General features: G+C 51.2%; 2 protein-coding genes across 2 annotated transcripts in view; both read left to right on the forward strand.

Moving 5' to 3' along the window:
- The window catches only part of LOC135458564 (M1-specific T cell receptor alpha chain-like), a 208,892-nt gene that overhangs the window by 101,453 nt on the left and 87,303 nt on the right, over nt 1–20,136 (forward strand). The gene's annotated exons all lie outside the window — the stretch shown is intronic.
- Nucleotides 4,221–18,976, forward strand: LOC135458560 (Ig heavy chain Mem5-like). The gene is made up of 7 exons (XM_064733775.1): nt 4,221–4,278; nt 4,557–4,887; nt 14,400–14,455; nt 16,846–17,121; nt 17,758–17,865; nt 18,163–18,279; nt 18,363–18,976. The coding sequence occupies exons 1-6, from the start codon at nt 4,221–4,223 to the stop codon at nt 18,276–18,278; spliced, it is 945 nt and encodes a 314-aa protein (XP_064589845.1). The 3' UTR covers nt 18,279; nt 18,363–18,976.

Consider the following 20,136-nt stretch of genomic DNA (forward strand, 5'->3'; position numbering starts at 1 on the left):
CTGCTCACACACTGTTTTGATGGCAGAGCCTCTGGCCATGGGGTTCCACCTGCCTGAGAACACCTTGGGACAATATCTTTCTCTAACACTTGACAGCAGCCCCCTCCAGAGGCTGAGAGTTTCTGTCTTCCTCCCCAATCCCCTTCTCGGTGCCCACAGCCCTGCACAATATCATCATGGGAAGCTCATATGGGAACATCCACAGGGTTAGGTCCCACAGCCACAGGAACAGCCCAGCAGCATTGGCACCAGTGGCTCCATACCTGATACAACTAATGCTGAGATCAGATTGGTCTGCAGCCCACTCGGGGCAGATCTGTTCTTATCTCAACCCTTCATGCCCCACACTGGATGCCAAATGAGGCTGTTGTGGTCTCGGAATGGAATTTCCCAATTTAATGTTGCCACTGAGACACTCCAAATCAAGCCTGAGGCTCTTTCAGAGATCACACAAAGTGTCAATATGAAGAGGGCTTAAAAGAAGGATGGAGACCACGCAGGGTGAGAGACAGCCAGGAGGGCAGCAAGAGCTTCAAGCTGTGCTCCTAGTGCCCCACCTCTCCCCCTCAGTGCTGTCACAGGCAGAGGGAGGGACCAGCAGGGCCTGGGCCTGAGAGCAGTGCCAGAGGCCCAGGCAGGGCAGGTGTGGGCAGAGCTGTTGTGCAGGCGCAGAGAAGCTGCAGAGAGGCCACTGAGAGCGGGCCTGGCCATGTGGAGTGCCCTGTGCGTGGGCTTCTTGCCCATTGTAGGTAAGTGCAGGCAAGGGCTGCTGGCCCCAGGAGCTGAGCGTGGCCCTGGGCTCTGCAGGGCTCTGGGCAGCTGTGCTGAGCGCTTGCAGCCGCAGCTGTGCCCCGGCTCCAGCTGCCCAGCCATGCCTGTGGAGCACGGGGAGAGCAGCCCTGCTCCTCTGGTGCCTCTGAGCTGGGCACCTGCGTGCCAGCTGCCTGCTCTGCAGCCTGGGCACACGCAGGGCACCTCCCTGCTGCGCTCAGATCTCGGGGCCCAGTGCTTGGCCCTGGCACTGGACACTGCTCCTGGGGCACTGCGGCCCCTCTGGCACAGAGCAGCTGGGCCATGGCAGCACAGGGCACAGCCCCACTGCCTGCGACAGCGACAGCCCTTTGGCTTTGCTCTGCTCACCCAGAGCAGCTTCAGGGACAGGACAGTGGCTGCCTCACCATCCTGTCTTGGCAAGGACAAAGGGATTTGTCCTCCCATGGTGCAATTCCTTCCTCTTTCTTTGGGGAAAATCAAAAAAAGCTCCCTGTGTGACTGGGAAAAGAAAGGAGGGAAATGAGGTGTCTCCTTCCTTGTGAGCCTTGCTAGCTCCCACCAGCTCTGCCCATCTGTGTCAGCTGGCTTCCAAGCGGTGGATTTTGTCCTCCCACATGTCCAGTGCCAGTCCAAAGCCCCACCAGCATTGCCCTGACCTTTGCTGGATCTTGCAGTGACTGTGGCTTGTTCTTGCTCTCTGCAGCAGTCACTGGCCAGGTGGCCTTGGAGCAGCAGCCCAGGAGAGTGACCGTGCAACAGGGAGATGAATTCACCTTCCACTGCAGCATGAAGGAAGGTTATATGTGGAACTACTTCATGTACTGGTACCGTCAGGATGCACGGAGCTCTCTGGAATGGATTAACAGGGATGGTGGTGCCTATGGAGACGGTTTCCAAGATCGCTTTGTGGGATCAATGCAGACGTCCAAGAACAGCTTCACACTGCAGCTCGTGGCAGCAAGCCCAGGCGATGCAGCAACGTATTACTGTGGAGCAAGAATGACCCTGGAGCAGCTCTGCAGCAGAGTGAACCAAAAACCAGCAGATGAGGAAGACAGATCTCTCAGCAGTGCTTTCTGGCAGCTGCTGCCCAGGGCTCTTGTCAGGCAATGGCAGGTGCAGGAAACGTCCCTCTTGCTGGGTCGCACTAAAAGGCACAGGAGGAGGAAGCTGCGAGAAGGGCTGATACCATTGATGGTGCAGGAGGAGTTGTGCTGGGAGCTGCAGAGGCTGCAGTTTGGGGAAGTGCAGGGTTAGTGCACCTTGACAGGGCTTCTGTCCAGCACAGCCTCATTTCTCCTCTGTGCCTTGCCTTGGTTCTCAGCCTTTTTTCCTCAGGGACTGTCAACATGGTTTGGGAAGTGGGAATTTGGCTTAGCTACATTGACAGCATTCTACAATGAGACAAAGGGTCTTGCTGAGTTAGGAAACACGGGATGCTCTGCATTCTTTATTCAGTTGAGCCCCCAGCACTGACTTCCCTGGAAACCTTCTGCACAAATCCTTTCATTATGGCCACGGTCCAGTGACATGGATTGTGCAAGGGGAGATATTCCTCCTCCTGGCCTCTTCTCCAGGGCTGTGGGAAATGAAATTCCTGTAGGCTGATCTGGCTGCTGAAGCCTGAGGTGAATAAAGCATTCAGGACCTCAGCCCTGTCCCATATCCTCTGTCACCTGGTCCCCATCCCATTCAGCACTGGGCCCACGTCTTCCCAGCCTCGTTTGTCCATGCAGCCTCCTGGCCTGTTGTCCTGACTCCTTGCTCACTGGGGAGGAATCCTCTTCGGCTCAGCTCTGCTGGGACCGGGGACCAATGTGTCCCTGCTGGGCTCCCAAGCCTGGGAAGGACATGGGCAGAGGGGAACAAATACAGTGAAGGGCCATGAACACACAGCAGGGAACAGATGACATATAAGGAGAGCCTTGGAGATCTGGGTTGGTTTTGCGTGGAGAAGAAAATGTTGAGGGGGATCTGACACTGAGTTGAAATACCTGAGAGTCTGTAAGTTCCATTCTTGAGGACATTCAAGGACAAGGCTGTGGGCACCTCTTCCCCCTGTCCCCATCAGGCAACTCAGCCCCACACAGCTGCTCACTCAGTCCCCCCTCACTGCTGTGGGGGAGAGGAACAAAAGGGTGGAGTTAGAAAATGTGTGTTTTGACAGAAAGAGAGTTGAGAAATCAAGGCAAAACCAACATTCAAAAACCAAACAACATCTAGAATTAATTCCTGACGTCCCACTGGCAGAGTGGAGCCACAGTGCTGGTTCCTCTTCTGCTCCCCTTTGCTTATGCCCATTCTGGCTCTCCAGAAAGAACAGCATCACGTCTGATGACCATACGGAGTCCTTATGAGGGAGCTTGGCAGCCTGTAAATGTGTCTGCAGCCTTACAGAACAACAACACACCCAAGGTTCTGATAGAACACACGCCACAGAAACGGGAAAGAACAGAAATACAGAAAACAAACCCATGCAGAATAGATCTCCTCATTCCTCTGTCTGCCTCTCGTTTCGCCAGCCCAAATTTCCTTTGTATCATTTGCAGGTTTCCCTGGTTCCCTTGCTACTTTGAAACTTGCAGCCTGAAGAGGACACAGGGTTGTCCTCAACACTCCTGTAGCACAATTATTTCTGAAAGTCCGCAGCGACAAAAGCTGTGAATTTACAGAGCTAACTGCAATATTCTCCTGCTTAAAAGACAGAGTAGTGACTGAGACTGGGAGCTCTGACCGCAGGGCTGGTTTGTCCTGATCATCCAGCTCCAGGCAGCTCTTCCCAGCTCAGAATACCCCTTAACAAGGGAAAATTGGTAGATGATTTAACATTCAATGAAACCAGAGACTGAACTATGTCCAGTAGTGGAATCAGTCTGAATTCCAGAGAAATTCCAGCCTCTACATGGGGCCTGACTTTCAAAGAGTGAACATTCCTGCACTACTGACCACTCGTCTGCAGGTGTATAAAAAAATGAATTCCTTTCTTGACTGTATGCTCAGCATCCTTGTGTCCCTGCTCAGGTGAAAAACAACTGACGTGACAAACTGGGGAGTCAGGATGTGTCCCCAGTAGCCGAGCGTGGTTTCAGCAGCGTGGAGGAGAGAGGAGCCATCCCCTCCCTCAGCTGCGGGCAGCATTTTGCCCACGGCAGCCCCGGATGCGTGTGACCTTCTGTGGAACACAGAGGGCGAATTTCTGGGCGCGTTGCCCGCGGGTCCCTTCCGCACAAGGCGCTGTCCAAGCCCTCAGCGCTGCTTTGCGTGCGCGGCCCGGGCGCGGCCGGCGCTGCCCGTCCCGCCCGGCGGGGCCGCGGCCCCAGGGCCCGGGCCGGGTGTGTCGGGGCGGGCAGAGGCGGCGGCGCTGCCCCGGCCGGGCGGGGCCGGGCGGGAGCGGCCCGAGCGCGGCTCCGCTCGGCTCCTGTGCGGCTGCCGCGGCGCCCGCAGCGATGGTGGCCGGGCCGGGGCCGGGGCTGCTGGCCTTGGCCTTGGCCTTGTGGCCGGCAGGTGAGAGCCGGGCGGGGAGGGCAGCGAGCCCGGCCCGGGGAACGAGGGACAGAGACAGCGACAGGAGCAGGAACACGAACAGGGACAAGGGCAGAGGCTGGGGAAAGGACAGGAGCAGAGGCAGGGCAGGGAACACGGGCAAAGGCCGGGACAGACCCAGGGACAGGGGCTGTGGGCTGGCGGCTGTGGCTGTGCCGGGCCGGGGGCACCGGGACACCGGGACAGCGCCCTCGGTCCGCGGGCGCGCCCTGCCCGATCCCTGCGCTCTCCCTCCGCAGGGCTCTGGGCACGGCCGAGGCTGCAGGAGGCCGGCGGAGGGCAGCGAGCGCCCGGGGACTCCGTCACCCTCTCCTGCCGAGGATCCGGATACCCGTTTAGGAGTCATGGAATTTATTGGTACCGTCAGTCACCCGGAGGGAGCCTGGCTTGGGTGTCCTTTATTGGTTCTGATCCGAGAGTTCTATATTTTGACCAGTCCGTGCAGGGGCGGACCAGCATGTCCCGGGACAATTCCCGGTCCGAGGTTTATCTCTCCCTGCTGACCCTGCAGCCCCGCGACTCTGCCCGGTACTTCTGCGCTGTTCACACGGGGACAGGAAACCCAGCTGGGCTTTAACATAAACCTGCTCGGGTCTGGCTCAGCACCCAAGAAATTTGGAGATGGTGAAATCCAAAGTGATTCAGGACTGTTCCTAAGAAATCAGGTGCCATCCCCACGCAGCACCAGCGATCCTGGCCTTTCATCAAGAGCTTCTTTCCCAGCACTGAAACTTTCCTTCTCCTGAGTCGCAATTACAACGTTCTACTCTGTAGAGGGGTTCAAGGTTTTTCAATCATGCAGTCAGCCTGGTGACTGCCTGGCTCCAGTCTCTTCTTAAGTGGAACATGCAAAGCACCTGCAGAGTCCTGGGCTGCCTTTGCGGCAGGGCAGGGGTCCAGGAGGGCTTAGAGAGGAAGAGGCAGCTGGAGAAGTGTCATCACTGGGGAGCCAGTAGAGTGCAGGGCCAGAGTGCAGGGGGCAGGGTGAGGAGCACTTTGGATAAGGGGAGCCCTGGCCAAGCCAAGCTGAGATCCTGGGGTGTCCCATGTGGGAGCAGCAGCCCAGCAGAGCCAGAGCGAGGGGAAGGATAAGCTGACAGCCCCCCTGGTCACCTCCAAAGTCCTAGCAACGGCCTGTGAGACTTCCTGAGAGAAAGACCAGGGCTGGCCCCTCAGAATCACGTCACCTTTAGCCCAACACAGCATTTCCTGCCCATCAAATGATCTGTTACTGAACCACACAGAGTGAGAGACAGCCAGGAGAGCTGCAAGAGCTTCAAGCTGTGCTCCTGGTGCCCCACCTCTCCCCCTCAGTGCTGTCACAGGCAGAGGGAGGGACCAGCAGGGCCTGGGCCTGAGAGCAGTGCCAGAGGCCCAGGCAGGGCAGGTGTGGGCAGAGCTGTTGTGCAGGCGCAGAGAAGCTGCAGAGAGGCCACTGAGAGCGGGCCTGGCCATGTGGAGTGCCCTGTGCGTGGGCTTCTTGCCCATTGTAGGTAAGTGCAGGCAAGGGCTGCTGGCCCCAGGAGCTGAGCGTGGCCCTGGGCTCTGCAGGGCTCTGGGCAGCTGTGCTGAGCGCTTGCAGCCGCAGCTGTGCCCCGGCTCCAGCTGCCCAGCCATGCCTGTGGAGCACGGGGAGAGCAGCCCTGCTCCTCTGGTGCCTCTGAGCTGGGCACCTCCGTGCCAGCTGCCTGCTCTGCAGCCTGGGCACATGCAGGGCACCTCCCTGCTGCGCTCAGATCTCAGGGCCCAGCGCTTGGCCCTGGCACTGGACACTGCTCCTGGGGCACTGCGGCCCCTCTGGCACAGGGAAGCTGGGCCATGGCAGCACAGGGCACAGCCCCACTGCCTGCGACAGCGACAGCCCTTTGGCTTTGCTCTGCTCACCCAGAGCAGCTTCAGGGACAGGACAGTGGGTGCCTCACCATCCTGTCTTGGCAAGGACAAAGGGATTTATTGCCCCATGGTGTAAATCCTTCCTGCCTCTTTGAAGAAAATCAGAAAAAGCTTCCTGTGTGACTGGGAAATGGGAGGAGGGAAATGTGGTGTCTTCTTCCTTATGTGATTTGCTAGCTCCCATCAGCTCTGCCCATCTGTGTCAGCTGGCTTCCAAGAGGATGATTTTGTCCTCCCACATGTCCAGTGCCAGTCCAAAGCCCCACCAGCATTGCCCTGACTTTTGTTGGATCTTGCAGTGACTGTGGCTCATTCTTGCTCTCTGCAGCAGTCACTGGCCAGGTGGCCTTGGAGCAGCAGCCCAGGGAAGTGACCGTGCGAGAGGGAGATGAATTCACCTTCCACTGCAGCTTGAAGGAAGGTGATTGGAACAGTTACTACATGAACTGGTACCGTCAGGGCCCATGGGGCTCTCTGGAATGGATTTATGAGGAAGAGGATGATTATGGAGCAGGTTTCAAAGACCGCTTTAACGGAAGTGTGGAGAATCCCAGGACCACACTGCAGCTCCTGGCAGCAGAACAAGGCGATACAGCAACGTATTACTGTGGTGCAAGACCCACCCTGGAGCTGCTCTGTGGCAGAGTGAACCAAAAACCAACAGATGGGGAAGACAGATCTCTCAGCATTTCTTTCTGGCAGCTGCTGCCCAGGGCTCTTGTCAGGCAATTGCAGGTGCAGGAAACGTCCCACTGGCTGGATGGCATTAAAAGGCACTGGAGAAGGGCTGCTGGAAGGGCTGGTGCCATTGATGGTGCAGGAGGATCTGTGCTGGGAACTGCAGAGGCTGCAGTTTGGGGAAGTGCAGGTTTAGTGCACCTTGCCTGGGCTCCTGTCCAGCACTGTCTCATTTCTCCTCTGCACCTCTCCTTGGCATTCAGCCCTTTCAACTTTTTGCATGTCTGGAGTAGGGACACCTCAGCCTTCATTAAGGTGACACCTCTAACAGGCATTGTACAAACACAGTTTTACTTTGGTGATGAACAGAGTCTCTGGCCATGGGATTTCAACTGCCTGGGACCTCTACTAGATCATCCTGTAGTCAATATCTTCCTCCAACACTTGACAGGAGCCACCTCCAGAGGCTGAGAGTTTCTGTCCTCTCCCCAATCCCCTTCTCAGTGCCCACAGCCCTGCACAATATCATCATGAGGAGCTCGTATGGGAACAGACACAGGGTTAGGTCCCACAGCCACAGGAACAGCCCCAGCAGCATTGGCACCAGTGGCTCCATCCCTGATACAACTAATGCTGAGATCAGATTGGTCTGCAGCCCACTTGGGGCAGACCTGTTCTTATCTCAACCGTTCATGCCCCACACTGGATGCCAAATAAGGCTGTTGTGTGTCGCAGACATTTTTTCATAGAAATCATTTCTTTGGGATTTGTTCATCTTCTGGGAAGCTGAGGCCCCAGAAGAAGAATGTAAACAATTGTTATCGGCTGGTGTGGAATGCAACAGCTGCAGTGGTGATTTGGCTTCTGTGAGTGTTTGGATTTCCTGACCACTTACAGGAGAGTTTGTACTTGCTTTCTGCTGGACACAGAACTTTGTTATGCATTCTTTTCTATGCAATTCTTAGCTTAGCAGCCTCTGCAACTTCTCTCCGTATTCTTTTTAGTATAGTTATAATGTATTATATATTATATATCAATAAATCCAGCCTTCTGATAATCGAACAACATTCTTGTCCACTTCTCTCACCCTGAAGAGACCTCATCAGGTCGCTGTAATAGTTGTGGTTTAGGAATGGAATTTCCCAATTTAGTGTTCCCACTGAGCCACTCCAAATCAAGCCTGAGGCTCTTTCACAGGATCACACAAAGTGAGAATATGGAGAGGGTTTCACAGAAAGATGGGGACCATGCAGGGTGAGAGGCAGCCAGGAGGGCAGCAAGAGCTTCAAGCTGTGCTCCTGGTGCCCCACCTCTCCCCCTCAGTGCTGTCACAGGCAGAGGGAGGGACCAGCAGGGCCTGGGCCTGAGAGCAGTGCCAGAGGCCCAGGCAGGGCAGGTGTGGGCAGAGCTGTTGTGCAGGCGCAGAGAAGCTGCAGAGAGGCCACTGAGAGCGGGCCTGGCCATGTGGAGTGCCCTGTGCGTGGGCTTCTTGCCCATTGTAGGTAAGTGCAGGCAAGGGCTGCTGGCCCCAGGAGCTGAGCGTGGCCCTGGGCTCTGCAGGGCTCTGGGCAGCTGTGCTGAGCGCTTGCAGCCGCAGCTGTGCCCCGGCTCCAGCTGCCCAGCCATGCCTGTGGAGCACGGGGAGAGCAGCCCTGCTCCTCTGGTGCCTCTGAGCTGGGCACCTGCGTGCCAGCTGCCTGCTCTGCAGCCTGGGCACATGCAGGGCACCTCCCTGCTGCACTCAGATCTCAGGGCCCAGCGCTTGGCCCTGGCACTGGACACTGCTCCTGGGGCACTGCGGCCCCTTTGGCACAGAGCAGCTGGGCCATGGCAGCACAGGGCACAGCCCCACTGCCTGCGACAGCGACAGCCCTTTGGCTTTGCTCTGCTCACCCAGAGCAGCTTCAGGGACAGGACTGTGGGTGCCTCTCCATCCTGTCATTGCAAGGAGAAAGGGATTTGCTGCCTCATGTTCTAAATCCTTCCTACATCTTTGGGGAAAATCAAAAAAAGCTCCCTGTGTGACTGGGAAAAGAAAGGAGGGAAATGAGGTGTCTCCTTCCTTGTGAGCCTTGCTAGCTGCCACCAGCTCTGCCCATCTGTGTCAGCTGGCTTCCAAGAGGAGGATTTTATCCTCCCACATGTCCAGTGCCAGTCCAAAGCCCCACCAGCATTGCCCTGACCTTTAATGAATCTCGGAGTGACTGTGGGTCTCTTACTCTCTGCAGCAGTCACTGGCCAGGTTGCCTTGGAGCAGCAGCCCAGGGAAGTGACCATGCGAGAGGGAGATGAATTCACCTTTCAGTGCAGCATGAAGGGAGATCGTATGAGCAACTACTTCATGTACTGGTACAATCAGGATGCACGGGGCTCTTTGGAATGGATTAACAGGGATGGTGGTGCCTATGGAGACGGTTTCCAAGATCGCTTTGTGGGGTCAATGCAGACGTCCAAGAACAGCTTCACACTGCAGCTCGTGGCAGCAAGCCCAGGCGATGCAGCAATGTATTACTGTGGTGCAAGACCCACCCTGGAGCAGCTCTGCAGCAGAGTGAACCAAAAACCAACAGATGGGGAAGACAGATCTCTCAGCATTTCTTTCTGGCAGCTGCTGCCCAGGGCTCTTGTCAGGCAATGGCAGGTGCAGGAAATGTCCCTCTGGTTTGATGGCACTAAAAGGCACTGGAGGGAGGGCTGCAGGAAGGGCTGGTACCATTGATGGTGCAGGAGGATCTGTGCTGGGAGCTGCAGAGGCTGCAGTTTGGGGAAATGCAGGGTTAGTGCACCTTGTCAGGGCTCCTGTCCAGCATGGACTCACTTCTCCTCTGTGCCTTGCCTTGGTTCCCACTTTTTCCTCAGGGACTGTGAACATGGTTTGAGAAGTGGGAATTGTGCTTAGCCACATTGACAGCACTCTACAGTGAGACAAAGGGTCTTGCTGGGTGAGGAGAGAGTGGATGTTGTGCATTCTTCATTTGGTTGAGCTCCCAGCACTGACTTCTCTGGAAACCTTCTGAACAAATGCTTTCATTATGGCGTAGAGAAAGGCTCAGTGACATGGATTTTGCAAGGGGACATATTTCTCCTCCTGGGCTGTGGGAAATGAAATTCCCGAAGGCTGATCTTGCTGCTGAAGCCTGAGGTGAAAAAAGCATTCAGGACCTCAGCCCTGTCCCATATCCTCTGTCACCTGGTCCCCATCCCATTCAGCACTGGGCCCACGTTTTCCCAGCCTCGTTTGTCCATGCAGCCTCCTGGCCTGTTGTCCTGACTCCCTGCTCACTGGGGAGGAATCCTCTTCAGCTCAGCTCTGCTGGGACCGGGGACCAATGTGTCCCTGCTGGGTTGCCAAGCCTGGGAAGGACATGGACAGAGGGGAACAAATGCAGTGAAGGGCCATGAATACAAGGAAGGGAACAGCTGACATATAAGGAGAGCCTGGAAGATCTGGGTGCATTTAGTATAGATAAGAAATTGCTCAGAGGAAATTTGTCACGAGTCCCTTGCTGTCCTCCAGCACTGGCCTTTTGTTTGTGCAAGGGAGAAAGAAAGAGCTTCTACTCATCTTTTCCCAATTGAATTTCCTCCCATCTACTCTGCCCAAGATTGCAGCCCCCACCAACAAGCCATGGCCAGCAACAGACTTGTCCAGCTCCAGGAAGCAGCCAATAGACCAGTGAAATGAGAATGCTTGTTCTTCCCCTTCTTTCCAAAGCCATGTGTCTAGGGAAATTAATTTACAGTAACTTCTCTTGGTAATATTGCTCTAAGCATTCTCCTGTGGCAAGGAACTTACAGGCAACAAAATGGAGAAAAATTCCCTGAGAGAAAGAAGAGGAAAAACCCTAACCTCCACCATCTGTTAAAGTTGAAAAGTTCCCTGGTTATTGCAGGAGGATTAGGAAAATGCTCCACAATTGTAAGCTACTACTAATTATATGATTAAGATAATAATAAAATTAAAAGCCAACTTCAGTCAACTATAACAACAGCAAATAGAATCAATTAAAGCACCATCAGCTGAACCAAAATAAATCCTGAACAATTCTTAAACATGGAACTGATTTTTCCTCTGGCATGCAAATAGGCTTTGAGGAGAGTAATGCTTGAAGGTCTAGAAGAATTAGAAAATGCAGAATGAAAATAACTTGAAAATTTATAAGGTGGAGAGATGCTTCCCAGAAAACCTTTCAAGGATTTACCCCAAACTCTCTTGTGTGTTAAAAGACAAACCAGTAACCAGATCCTTTCACTGAGGCACTTCTAAGAACAATATTCCTTGCCAAAATGTTCGAACAATATTCTAGTTAGATGAACAATAACTGTTTCCTTTGCCAAAAAAGGCTAGGATAATTATTTTATTATTAGTGTAGAGAATCCTCTGGAACATTGTTAGATGTTCAGAAGTAGAGCAGTGTAGAGGCACAGGAAAACAAAAGGCAGCACCACAAAGACATGAAAGAAGAGACAACACCTGGCACTGGAACTCCCCCCATATGTTTTTGTAGAACTGTCTAGCACAGTGGTGGGCTACTTACCACAGTGACTGAAAACAACTGAACCACCACACAAAAACTGTCTCACTCCCTTCTCTTGAAGGAGGAAATAATGGTAGCTTTACCTCATCTATTTTTCCTTAGACAACTCTGTGCACATACACAAATTTGATTTACCAGAATTACTGAAACAGCACAACACCCCTCCTAATGTTCCAAGACCAATTTCCTCACCATTCAACCTGAGATCTTGGCTCTTGCAAACAGGTCATTTTAGACATTTGATCATCACAGTTGAACAACTTGACAGGAACCTTCTGTATTTACCAGTTATGAGTTTATTCAGGAGCCCTTTGTTCATCATTTTGGACGTCTGACACAAAGCCTGACTTACTGCTTTGTCAAGAGGAACCATTCTTGAGGCTCAAAGGGCTAATCTCTGAATGTGAGCAGCTCTCCTTCTCTGTCCAGGACCATAACCCATGGGATTCCTCCCAGAAGATCCCAGATTCTGCTCTCCTGAAGCCCAGGGCTCCAGTCCTGGTTTTGCAATGCTCTCTTCTCCCAGCATCCTGAGCTCTAACACTGCATGGTCACTGCAGCCAAGGCTGCCCCAGCACCAATTCTTCCTCGGTGGCACCTCGGAGGTCCAGCTCACCAGCCATTTGCGTTAGTAAGTTCACATCAGTACGTGCCAGAAAACTCCTGGCTGTGTGTGCCCAGCTGTGCTGTCCTGCCATCAGACACCTGACACACTTTAAGCACCCCATGAAGACCAGAGCCCAGGGATGTCCCATTTGTCCCACAAAAGCCTCACCTATTTCTTCCCATTCCTCTCATGTTTTCTACCCATATTGCTGCTTTGGGAATGGCCTAAGTTCCCTATCCATTCACGGTTTTGTCCTTGTGTTCAGAATGGTCACTGACTCCCCTTGCTCAGGAAGTATCGCGACGGGTGAGGGTCAGCAGGGATTCCCTGAGAGTTGGGGGCCAGGGGCTGCTGCTTCCTTCCAGAGGGGCTGCTCGACTCCGGAGCCACAGGGTAAGCGCATCTGACTGGAGTCACTGTTGCCCTGTGCTTTTTGCCTGTTATTCTTTCTTTTCCTTTGGCACTTTGAGTAGGGATTGCCAGCTTGATTCTCTGCTTCTCTGTCATTTGAGAGCCCAGAGCCCGTGTGTGCTACACCAGGAGCAGTGAGGCAGGAGCACGCAGGGCCACACCCTGTGCTGATCCCAGGATCAGCCATTGCCAGTGAGCTGTCCAAAGGAGCAATCCCCCGCCCAGCCCTGCTGTTGTCTGCCCCTGCTTCAGGGATTTCTGCGACACTATAACTTGACACCCCTTGTCTGCCCAGACACCTGTGACTCCTGCCACGGATTCAGAGTTTCCCCTACACTCGGTTTACCACTGTGAATGTTCTCACATCTGCTGTTGAAGCCTGCTGCTCCAAGGTTCCTGACCGAGCTGGTTTCGCTATCCAGAGGGGCACCAGGACCGGCTGCCCCTGTGGGATTGTAAAGGGAGCCCCTTCTCCATCTCTCCTGCCTGCCCACCCACCATTACCCACATGCAGAGAGGTAGCCGAGCTCGCGTCACAGCGCCCCCTGCTGGCGCGGGGGAATCATCGCACCCGCCCTGCCCGGCCGGGAGCCAGCAGCGCCCCTGCTGGCTGTGCCCGGAACTGCACCGAAGGAGAGCACGCCCGCGGGTGAGAGAGGCCGGGCCTGGGTGTGTGGGTCTGTTTGGTGCTGCTGCTGTTGTTTGTTTGGGTTGTTATACATACACATACACTAAAGAACTTTTATTCCTCTTCCTATATCTTTCCTTGAAAGCCCCTTTATTTCAAAGTTATAATAATTTGGAGAGTGGGGTCCTATTCTCCATTCCAAGAGTAGTTCCCGCCTTCCTTGGCAGACATCTGTCTTTCAAACTAGGACAGCCACCACCACCTGTGTGAGGCAGCACAGGCAGCAGATGGAACAGCCGCAGACACACCCAGAGTACGTTTATTTCCATGACCTTCCTAACCTGGGGGAATCCCTGAGCAACAGCCAGGCAGAGGCAAGGAGAGACACTGGCAGGTAAACTTGGTTCATGTTAGAGGATCCCTGGATGCAGTTCACCCTTGGCTGTCAAGGGTAATTCCCAGCTGGAAGGTCACTTCAGCAATTTATGACCCTCCTGCGTCTTCTGTTTTTAATCCATTCCTCCCATCACCCCCAGAGACAGCCTGCTACATCCCAGAACTCTGTTCACACTACCACTAGCATCAACAAGAAGAGCAGTAGGGAGATTAGACTGCATTGTAAGAAATGCTCTGAAATAACACCAGAGGTACTGATTATTTTTCTGCTTTCTATACGCCTAAACTCCATCACACCCTTCATAGGTGTCACATAATACCCACGTTCTCATTTACAACTCAACCTCTCTGATATTATTTGAGATCCTTCCTTGAAAGCCATGCGGTGTTTCTTTATGTGGTGCATTTGGTCTCAAACCACTGAAGATGTCATGTGACTGCTTGTATAATCCAATATTCTGTGTAGTGGAACAGAGACAGTTTTTGTTATGAAATATATCACTGTGGATTGGCTGGGTTACCACAATGATATAAAGAGCATAGGGACCTGTACAAAAACAAAAAGAGGGAATGAAGGTGCGAAATGTTGGGAAAGAAAGGAGATGGGTGACTCTAAGGATTAAGAAGAGAAGAACAACATTCTTCCTATATTTCCTTGTATCCTGGATACATAAAAGAGCTCATGAAGATTCTAAATGTTGAGAGAAAAGGAGAAGTTGAAAGTTCTATACTCAATCAAGCTTTTTGAAATCAATGAACACTTCAATCAACCTTTATTCCCTTTTCCAGTTTTGGAACTTAATGGACCTCTGGATCCTCTCACGAACTTGCACCCATATATAATTACAACTAATGGCTTTTTATCACCTGTTTTTCCGACATTTTTGGACACCATGAGGAAAGAGTGAGTTATTGGAATAAACCTTAACAGTGTGCTGATAGATAAGCTTGTATTTGGACCAGGGACGACACTCACAGTTGAACCAAGTAAGTGACATTTTTTTATTTCTAAACCTTAAGTGAAAATTAATGTGGGGGAGAACAAGGGAATTTAAAGGTTTGGGCTCACTGAAAGAATTTTCAGCTGCAATAATCCCTTGAATGCACTCGCTCTCCAGCCAGGCTTTCAAGACAAACCCTCGGCTTGGATCTGCTCAGGAAGGTTTCCCAGGAACATCTGGGCTGACTCTGCACAGCACCATTATTCCATGATCCCCAAACACCAGCAGGGCACTGCTAAGCCTGTGATAACTTATTCCCGCTTTGGGCAGCACTCTGGCCCAAATTCGCTGCCCAGTGTCCAATTCTCCAGCGGGCTTGCACTGACTGACTTGGGGCTTGAATGCAGAGCTCAGTGAGGAGCTCCCAGCATGAGGAGTTTTGAGACAGATCTGTAACTCCTGGTTGGAGAAGTTCTCGTTTGACACTGGCACCACCACACTGAGAGTGTCCCCGGGTAAGGCATTCCACTGGCCTGGGGACAGAGCAGGAAGGAGGTGAAATAGCCTTGGGCTTAAATTCTCACAAGTGCCTCATAGCCAAGAACCCCTGGAATGAAAGAAAATTGGCCCCCAGGTTGTGTGGGTTCTGAAAAGACCAATGTGGGTAGTAGGGATTATAAGAAGCCCTAGTTATTCCCACCTTTCTTTGGAATTCTGTGATGAACAATAAAGGTGCAGGTCACCCCAAGCTTTTCTAGGGAAATGTGAATGTTGGGGTGGCAGACGGATTTTTGAGGATGATCTCTGTGATCCTGAAGTACCAGGTACATCCCTCAGGAATGGTTGCTGTGCTTTCAGAGGTCTGCATGATTTAAAGTGCGCCAAGAATATCCCACATTATTTAGATCCCTAAACCTCCTACTCTCCCTCCAGAAAGACATGGGACTGCTTTGGGTGCTGCGCAATATCTCTCCATGTCTGTAGGACATGTTGTATGGGAATAAATGAATATTTGGGAACAACCTCACTGCACTTCCAGTTCCAATGGGACAAAGCAATGTAAATTTACCATTCTGCAGAAAGACCTCTTCTTTCTCTGCTGTTCAATGATTTTCTTTTTCTAGCTAATGACAGGATACTTTCAGAGCTGCACAGAAACTCTGGAATTACGTTTGCTAGCAAAATACACTGAACCTAAAGTATCAAAGTCCCTTTTGAGTCTGCTGAAATACTTAATGTGTTGAAGTCAAAGTTTCCAGGATGTCAGAAACCTCCCCCTTTGTTCAAATAAATTTGAACATAAACATAAAAGATTAATGCCTTCCAGAAACAAGCAGTGGTAGGAATTCATGGCCGTACTGTCAAGTAATGCAAACTAGTGGGACTCAGGTGAGCCTTCTGGGGTCAGATAAAACAAATCTTCTGCTCTCTGAACTACAGTTGCACTGTGTGCGTTATTGCTTGCTGAAGATCCTGCCCAGGGAGCTATTGCAGAGAAGCAGCCTGATTGTGTTCTGGCTGTTTGTAAAGCCTGGAGAGGAGACCACATGAAAAGCCTTTCAAGGTCTTCTCAGAGAACACAGAATGCACAGGATTGACAGGCTCTGGCCAAGCCTGGTAGAACACCTGGGAAGGAAGTGTTGGATTTCTGATGGGTGTCTGGTGGCTACAGGTGTGGACAAGTGAGTAGTTCTGCCTGTTTGATCAGGAGAGCTGACCCATGAAGTTGTGGCAGAGCACGGTTTGCCTTTCACCTCAGTTCCTCAGCAGTGGCACAGGGCTGATGGGGAAAGGGGGTAAAATCAGAGCTCCTTGGTCAAACTTCCATCAGTACCCTGGGATGAACAAAATGTTTGAGCTGAGGGATCTCTTGACCCACCTGCAAGGCAGACACCATGCCAAATGAAAAGCCTCATGCACCTCTCTTTAGCCAAGAGACCCCTCAGGATGCTCCTGACAAAGCAGACACGTCAATCTTGGTGGATGTGTCTGACAGCTTTTCATAAGCTGAGCCCTTTCTGGCAAGGAAGGCTGCTGGAGGATTCCTTTCAGTTCCATGGTTTTAGTGTCATTCAAATTGGTAATCTGAGTTCAATCCTGACATTGGTTTTTGAGATCACCCTTGAATCTCCACTTGTGACCTGACCTAGAGGCAAAGATATTTTGTTTAAAAAACAAGTCGTGGTACCACAATGATTTGTGGGCAACTAAATTCTTTTGTCACCAATAGTTTTTTTGTGAGACCGATGATGGTGAGTTTCAGCAATCTTCTTTTGTTATTTGTAGCTCTAATGCCAAGGAATAATGACATAAAAGACAGTAAATGAGAATGTTCAAATTAGTCACAGATGGAGTACATGTGAATTTTGGGTCACTCAGCACCCAGGCAAGCCTGCAGTAAAATCAATCCTGCCCAAACCTTGCTTTTCTTTTCAGACATTTCCAACATTTCTGACCCTCAAGTCATTGTGATGAAATCAAAGAAATTGGAAGAAGGTGGCAGCTCTGGGAAAGCAGCTTGTTTGGCAAGGAACTCCGCTACAAAGAACATCAGATTGGAGATGCCCTCTCAGGAGGTGGTCTATGAACAGAGCCCATCCATTTTGACGTCACAGGGGTTGTACAATGCAATTAAAGTGGTCAGGGTGACAAAAGACACAGAGGTCACCTGCACGGCCAAATTCCCCGACCGCACGATAACAGCACAGCCAGGTACAGTTTGGTGGCACAGCTGTCACTGATTTCTGGAGACAGTGGCCTGTGGGGCCTGGTGTTCTCCTTCGGGCAGCACTGCTCTGGGCAGCCAGCAGAAATAAGAAAGACATTTGGGATTTCAGCAGGGAGAGCTGAAAGATGTTTCAATGCATCTAAAAGAAATGGTTTTTCAACTGTTAAATTACTTTGAGATACTTTTCTGGGGAGAAGAAGAAAGACACAATCTATTTCTTTAAAATGGGAATTTCCTTATGATGGAATATTTTAGCTTATAGCAGGAAACCTCCTGCAGCACAGGCTGGAAAAGCCCTTTCAATATTAACACAAAGTTAAACAGGGGGTGTGTTGTGAGGGTTTTTTAATTAAATAAATTGTTATATTTGGCATGTTTTCTCTTTTCGTCCTCCATGTCATTCAATTAGTAAAACAAAACAATGCAGAATTTTTCTGTCTCCTGCAACTGCATGGAGCACTCGTCTCCTCATATTAATTTCAGAATTGCTCCTGACGTGCTGAAGCCCAGTCAGTATGTTCCTCTGATTTTCTATGAGAAATGTCATCTAAACATTTTTTTTATTATCCTGTATAAATAGTGTATATAGTTTAAATTGCCTTTTCTTTATCATGCTACAGAAGAGGAGGCTGAAGAACCAATAACAGGATTTGGGGAAGCAAATAGAACCAGAACAGAGTTAGGGGCCAGTGAGAGGGTTTGCAACAGCACAAACATCTCAGCACAAGGTGAGTTACCCAAACAGGATGTGAAGTTACATTGCTCTCTGGGGAATAAAGGCATGGAAATGTATTTTCTGCAGGGCAGAGGACTCAGAACACAACACATTCACCAGACACAAGCTGCTGTTCCAAGGTTGCTGTTCCAAGGTTGCTCCCCTGTTGTTACCATTTTCTCTCACAGTTGTTCCTTTGCTGCTCTTCCTCTCCCTGAAACTCTCACCTGTGGATTTTGCACTTTCTGCCAAGATCACAGCACCAAAACCCAGACCATGATCTCTCCCCTCTTTTCTGGTCGCTGAGCAGATGCTGGAGGGCAGAGAGTGAACATGCTGTCCATGGCTGTGCTGGGTTTGAGAGTCCTGCTGGCAAAGAGCATCGCCTTCAATGCCCTCATGAGCATCAAGTTGTTTCTTTTCTGAGGTAAGGGAGCTCACAGCTCTCAATCACTGGTTCAGAGGCCCAATTTCATTAAATGTACTTTAAACCTCCCTTTACTCTTCCAGACATGGGGAACGAACCCAAAGAAGAGCAGGAAAGAACGTGAACCAGCAGCACAAGGGGGCTGAACAAGCAGGGCCAGAGCTGCTGACAGAGACCAGCCAGGACACGAGGCAGCACCTTCCCCTGAAGACACGCAACACTCTGCACTCCTGCCTGGCCAGCTGATTTACACTGAAGAGTTTTGAGTGCTTTTCCTGTTTCCTCTCCTCTGAACACTGAGGAGAGTGGGTTTATCCTCATCCTCCTGCTAAGCAGATCCCCCCACTCTTCTGGCATTTGCACACCAGTGTCCAGCCTGCTTCAGTAGCTTTGAAAACTCCAGTGCTCACTGCAGATAGATGGCCTTTGAAAAGCACCTTTCCCAGGCATCTTGTGTTACTGCCTGAGGAACTGGAGCAGCACTGCTGGGGGAATTCCAGCACAGGAGCTTGGGGTTTTAGATAATTTAAATATCCAAAAGTGTGTATTGCTGATAAGAAGAGCTATGTAGAATCTGGAGTGATTTCATTCAACTAGATAATGTTCATTTCTTGATTAAGCCTGTATTTCTTCTGCCAAATTTTTTGCAAGTGCATTTTAGGTTCCTATAATAGTGACAAAAATAAACTTGTGCGAGCACAAAATATTGTGGGTTTTCTGTGCTTTTTCTTCTGAAACTGAGATGGAATTGCTGAAATCCAACTGGCCTAAAGGCTGTAAATTGGTATCAGAAGCACAGCTTTGATATTGTAGATTTCCTGTTGGTTGAATTTGTCTTTTGCAGACTTTGTGCAGGGAAATGTCTCTGGCACATTCAGGAGCCTCAGTGAGGAGAGTCCTTGCTGAAGGCACGAGGGAGGAAAATGCTCCTGTCAGCAGAGAAGAAACCCTGCTGCTGTTTTGCACTCAGGGACAGGAGGAAGGGGCCACCAGAAAATAATCTGGGGTGGTTTGATGGATTGATAGTTTCCATAGCAACTTGGCTCTTGCCTAACAGAGCCCAGCCCACACCTTCCCCAGCTCATGCCCCTCTCACAGGCTACAGGCAGGATGCTGTGGTCACCATTTCTGACTCAGTCACACCAGGCAGCATCAACCCTCCCCTGCTTTTGCAAACACAAGGTAACCACATCCTGAAGGGGAGATAAGGCTTTGCTCCCCCTGCCTGAGCTCCTGCAGCCCTCAAGAGAGCCTCTGCCCAGGCCACAGCAAGGGCTGATGCACTGAGCTTGCTCAGCTCACACCCTCAGGCCTGGAGTGCTGAGAAGTCCTTTGAAAAGAAACTTCAGTTCCTGTTCCCCTGGGCTAAGGTGAAAAAAAACCCTGACTAAAAGTATATAAAGAAAATTCAGCAGACATTTAAAATATCTCAGCAGACTGGGAGCAGCACAGAAGACACACAAAAGATAACGACCATTAATGAACATCAGCTGCAAACACCAGCCCTGGCATGGTCAGAGACACCTGGTCTGGGAAAAGATCGATGAGGGAACCAAGACTGAGAATGAAAATAACATCAAAGGTGTAGTAATCAATAAAATACCAAACACTACAGATTGTGGAACTTGGCAGCAATGAGCATTGAACCAATGAATTTCCCTGGGTTTTGACTGGAGAAGCACAAGAAAACTCCAGTGAAACCGTTGTGGGATAGAAGGATTTTCTCTGCACAACCCGTGCAATGTATGGATGAAATTATTTCACTTGCACCTCCTAGCCAGAATAAAGTAATGCCTTGATTCTCTGACATGCAGTGTGGTAAGCCATCCTGCTGATCAAGTCAAAATTGTGAGAGCT

Source organism: Zonotrichia leucophrys, chromosome 27 (genome assembly GCF_028769735.1).
Source record: "Zonotrichia leucophrys gambelii isolate GWCS_2022_RI chromosome 27, RI_Zleu_2.0, whole genome shotgun sequence".
NCBI lineage: Eukaryota > Metazoa > Chordata > Aves > Passeriformes > Passerellidae > Zonotrichia > Zonotrichia leucophrys.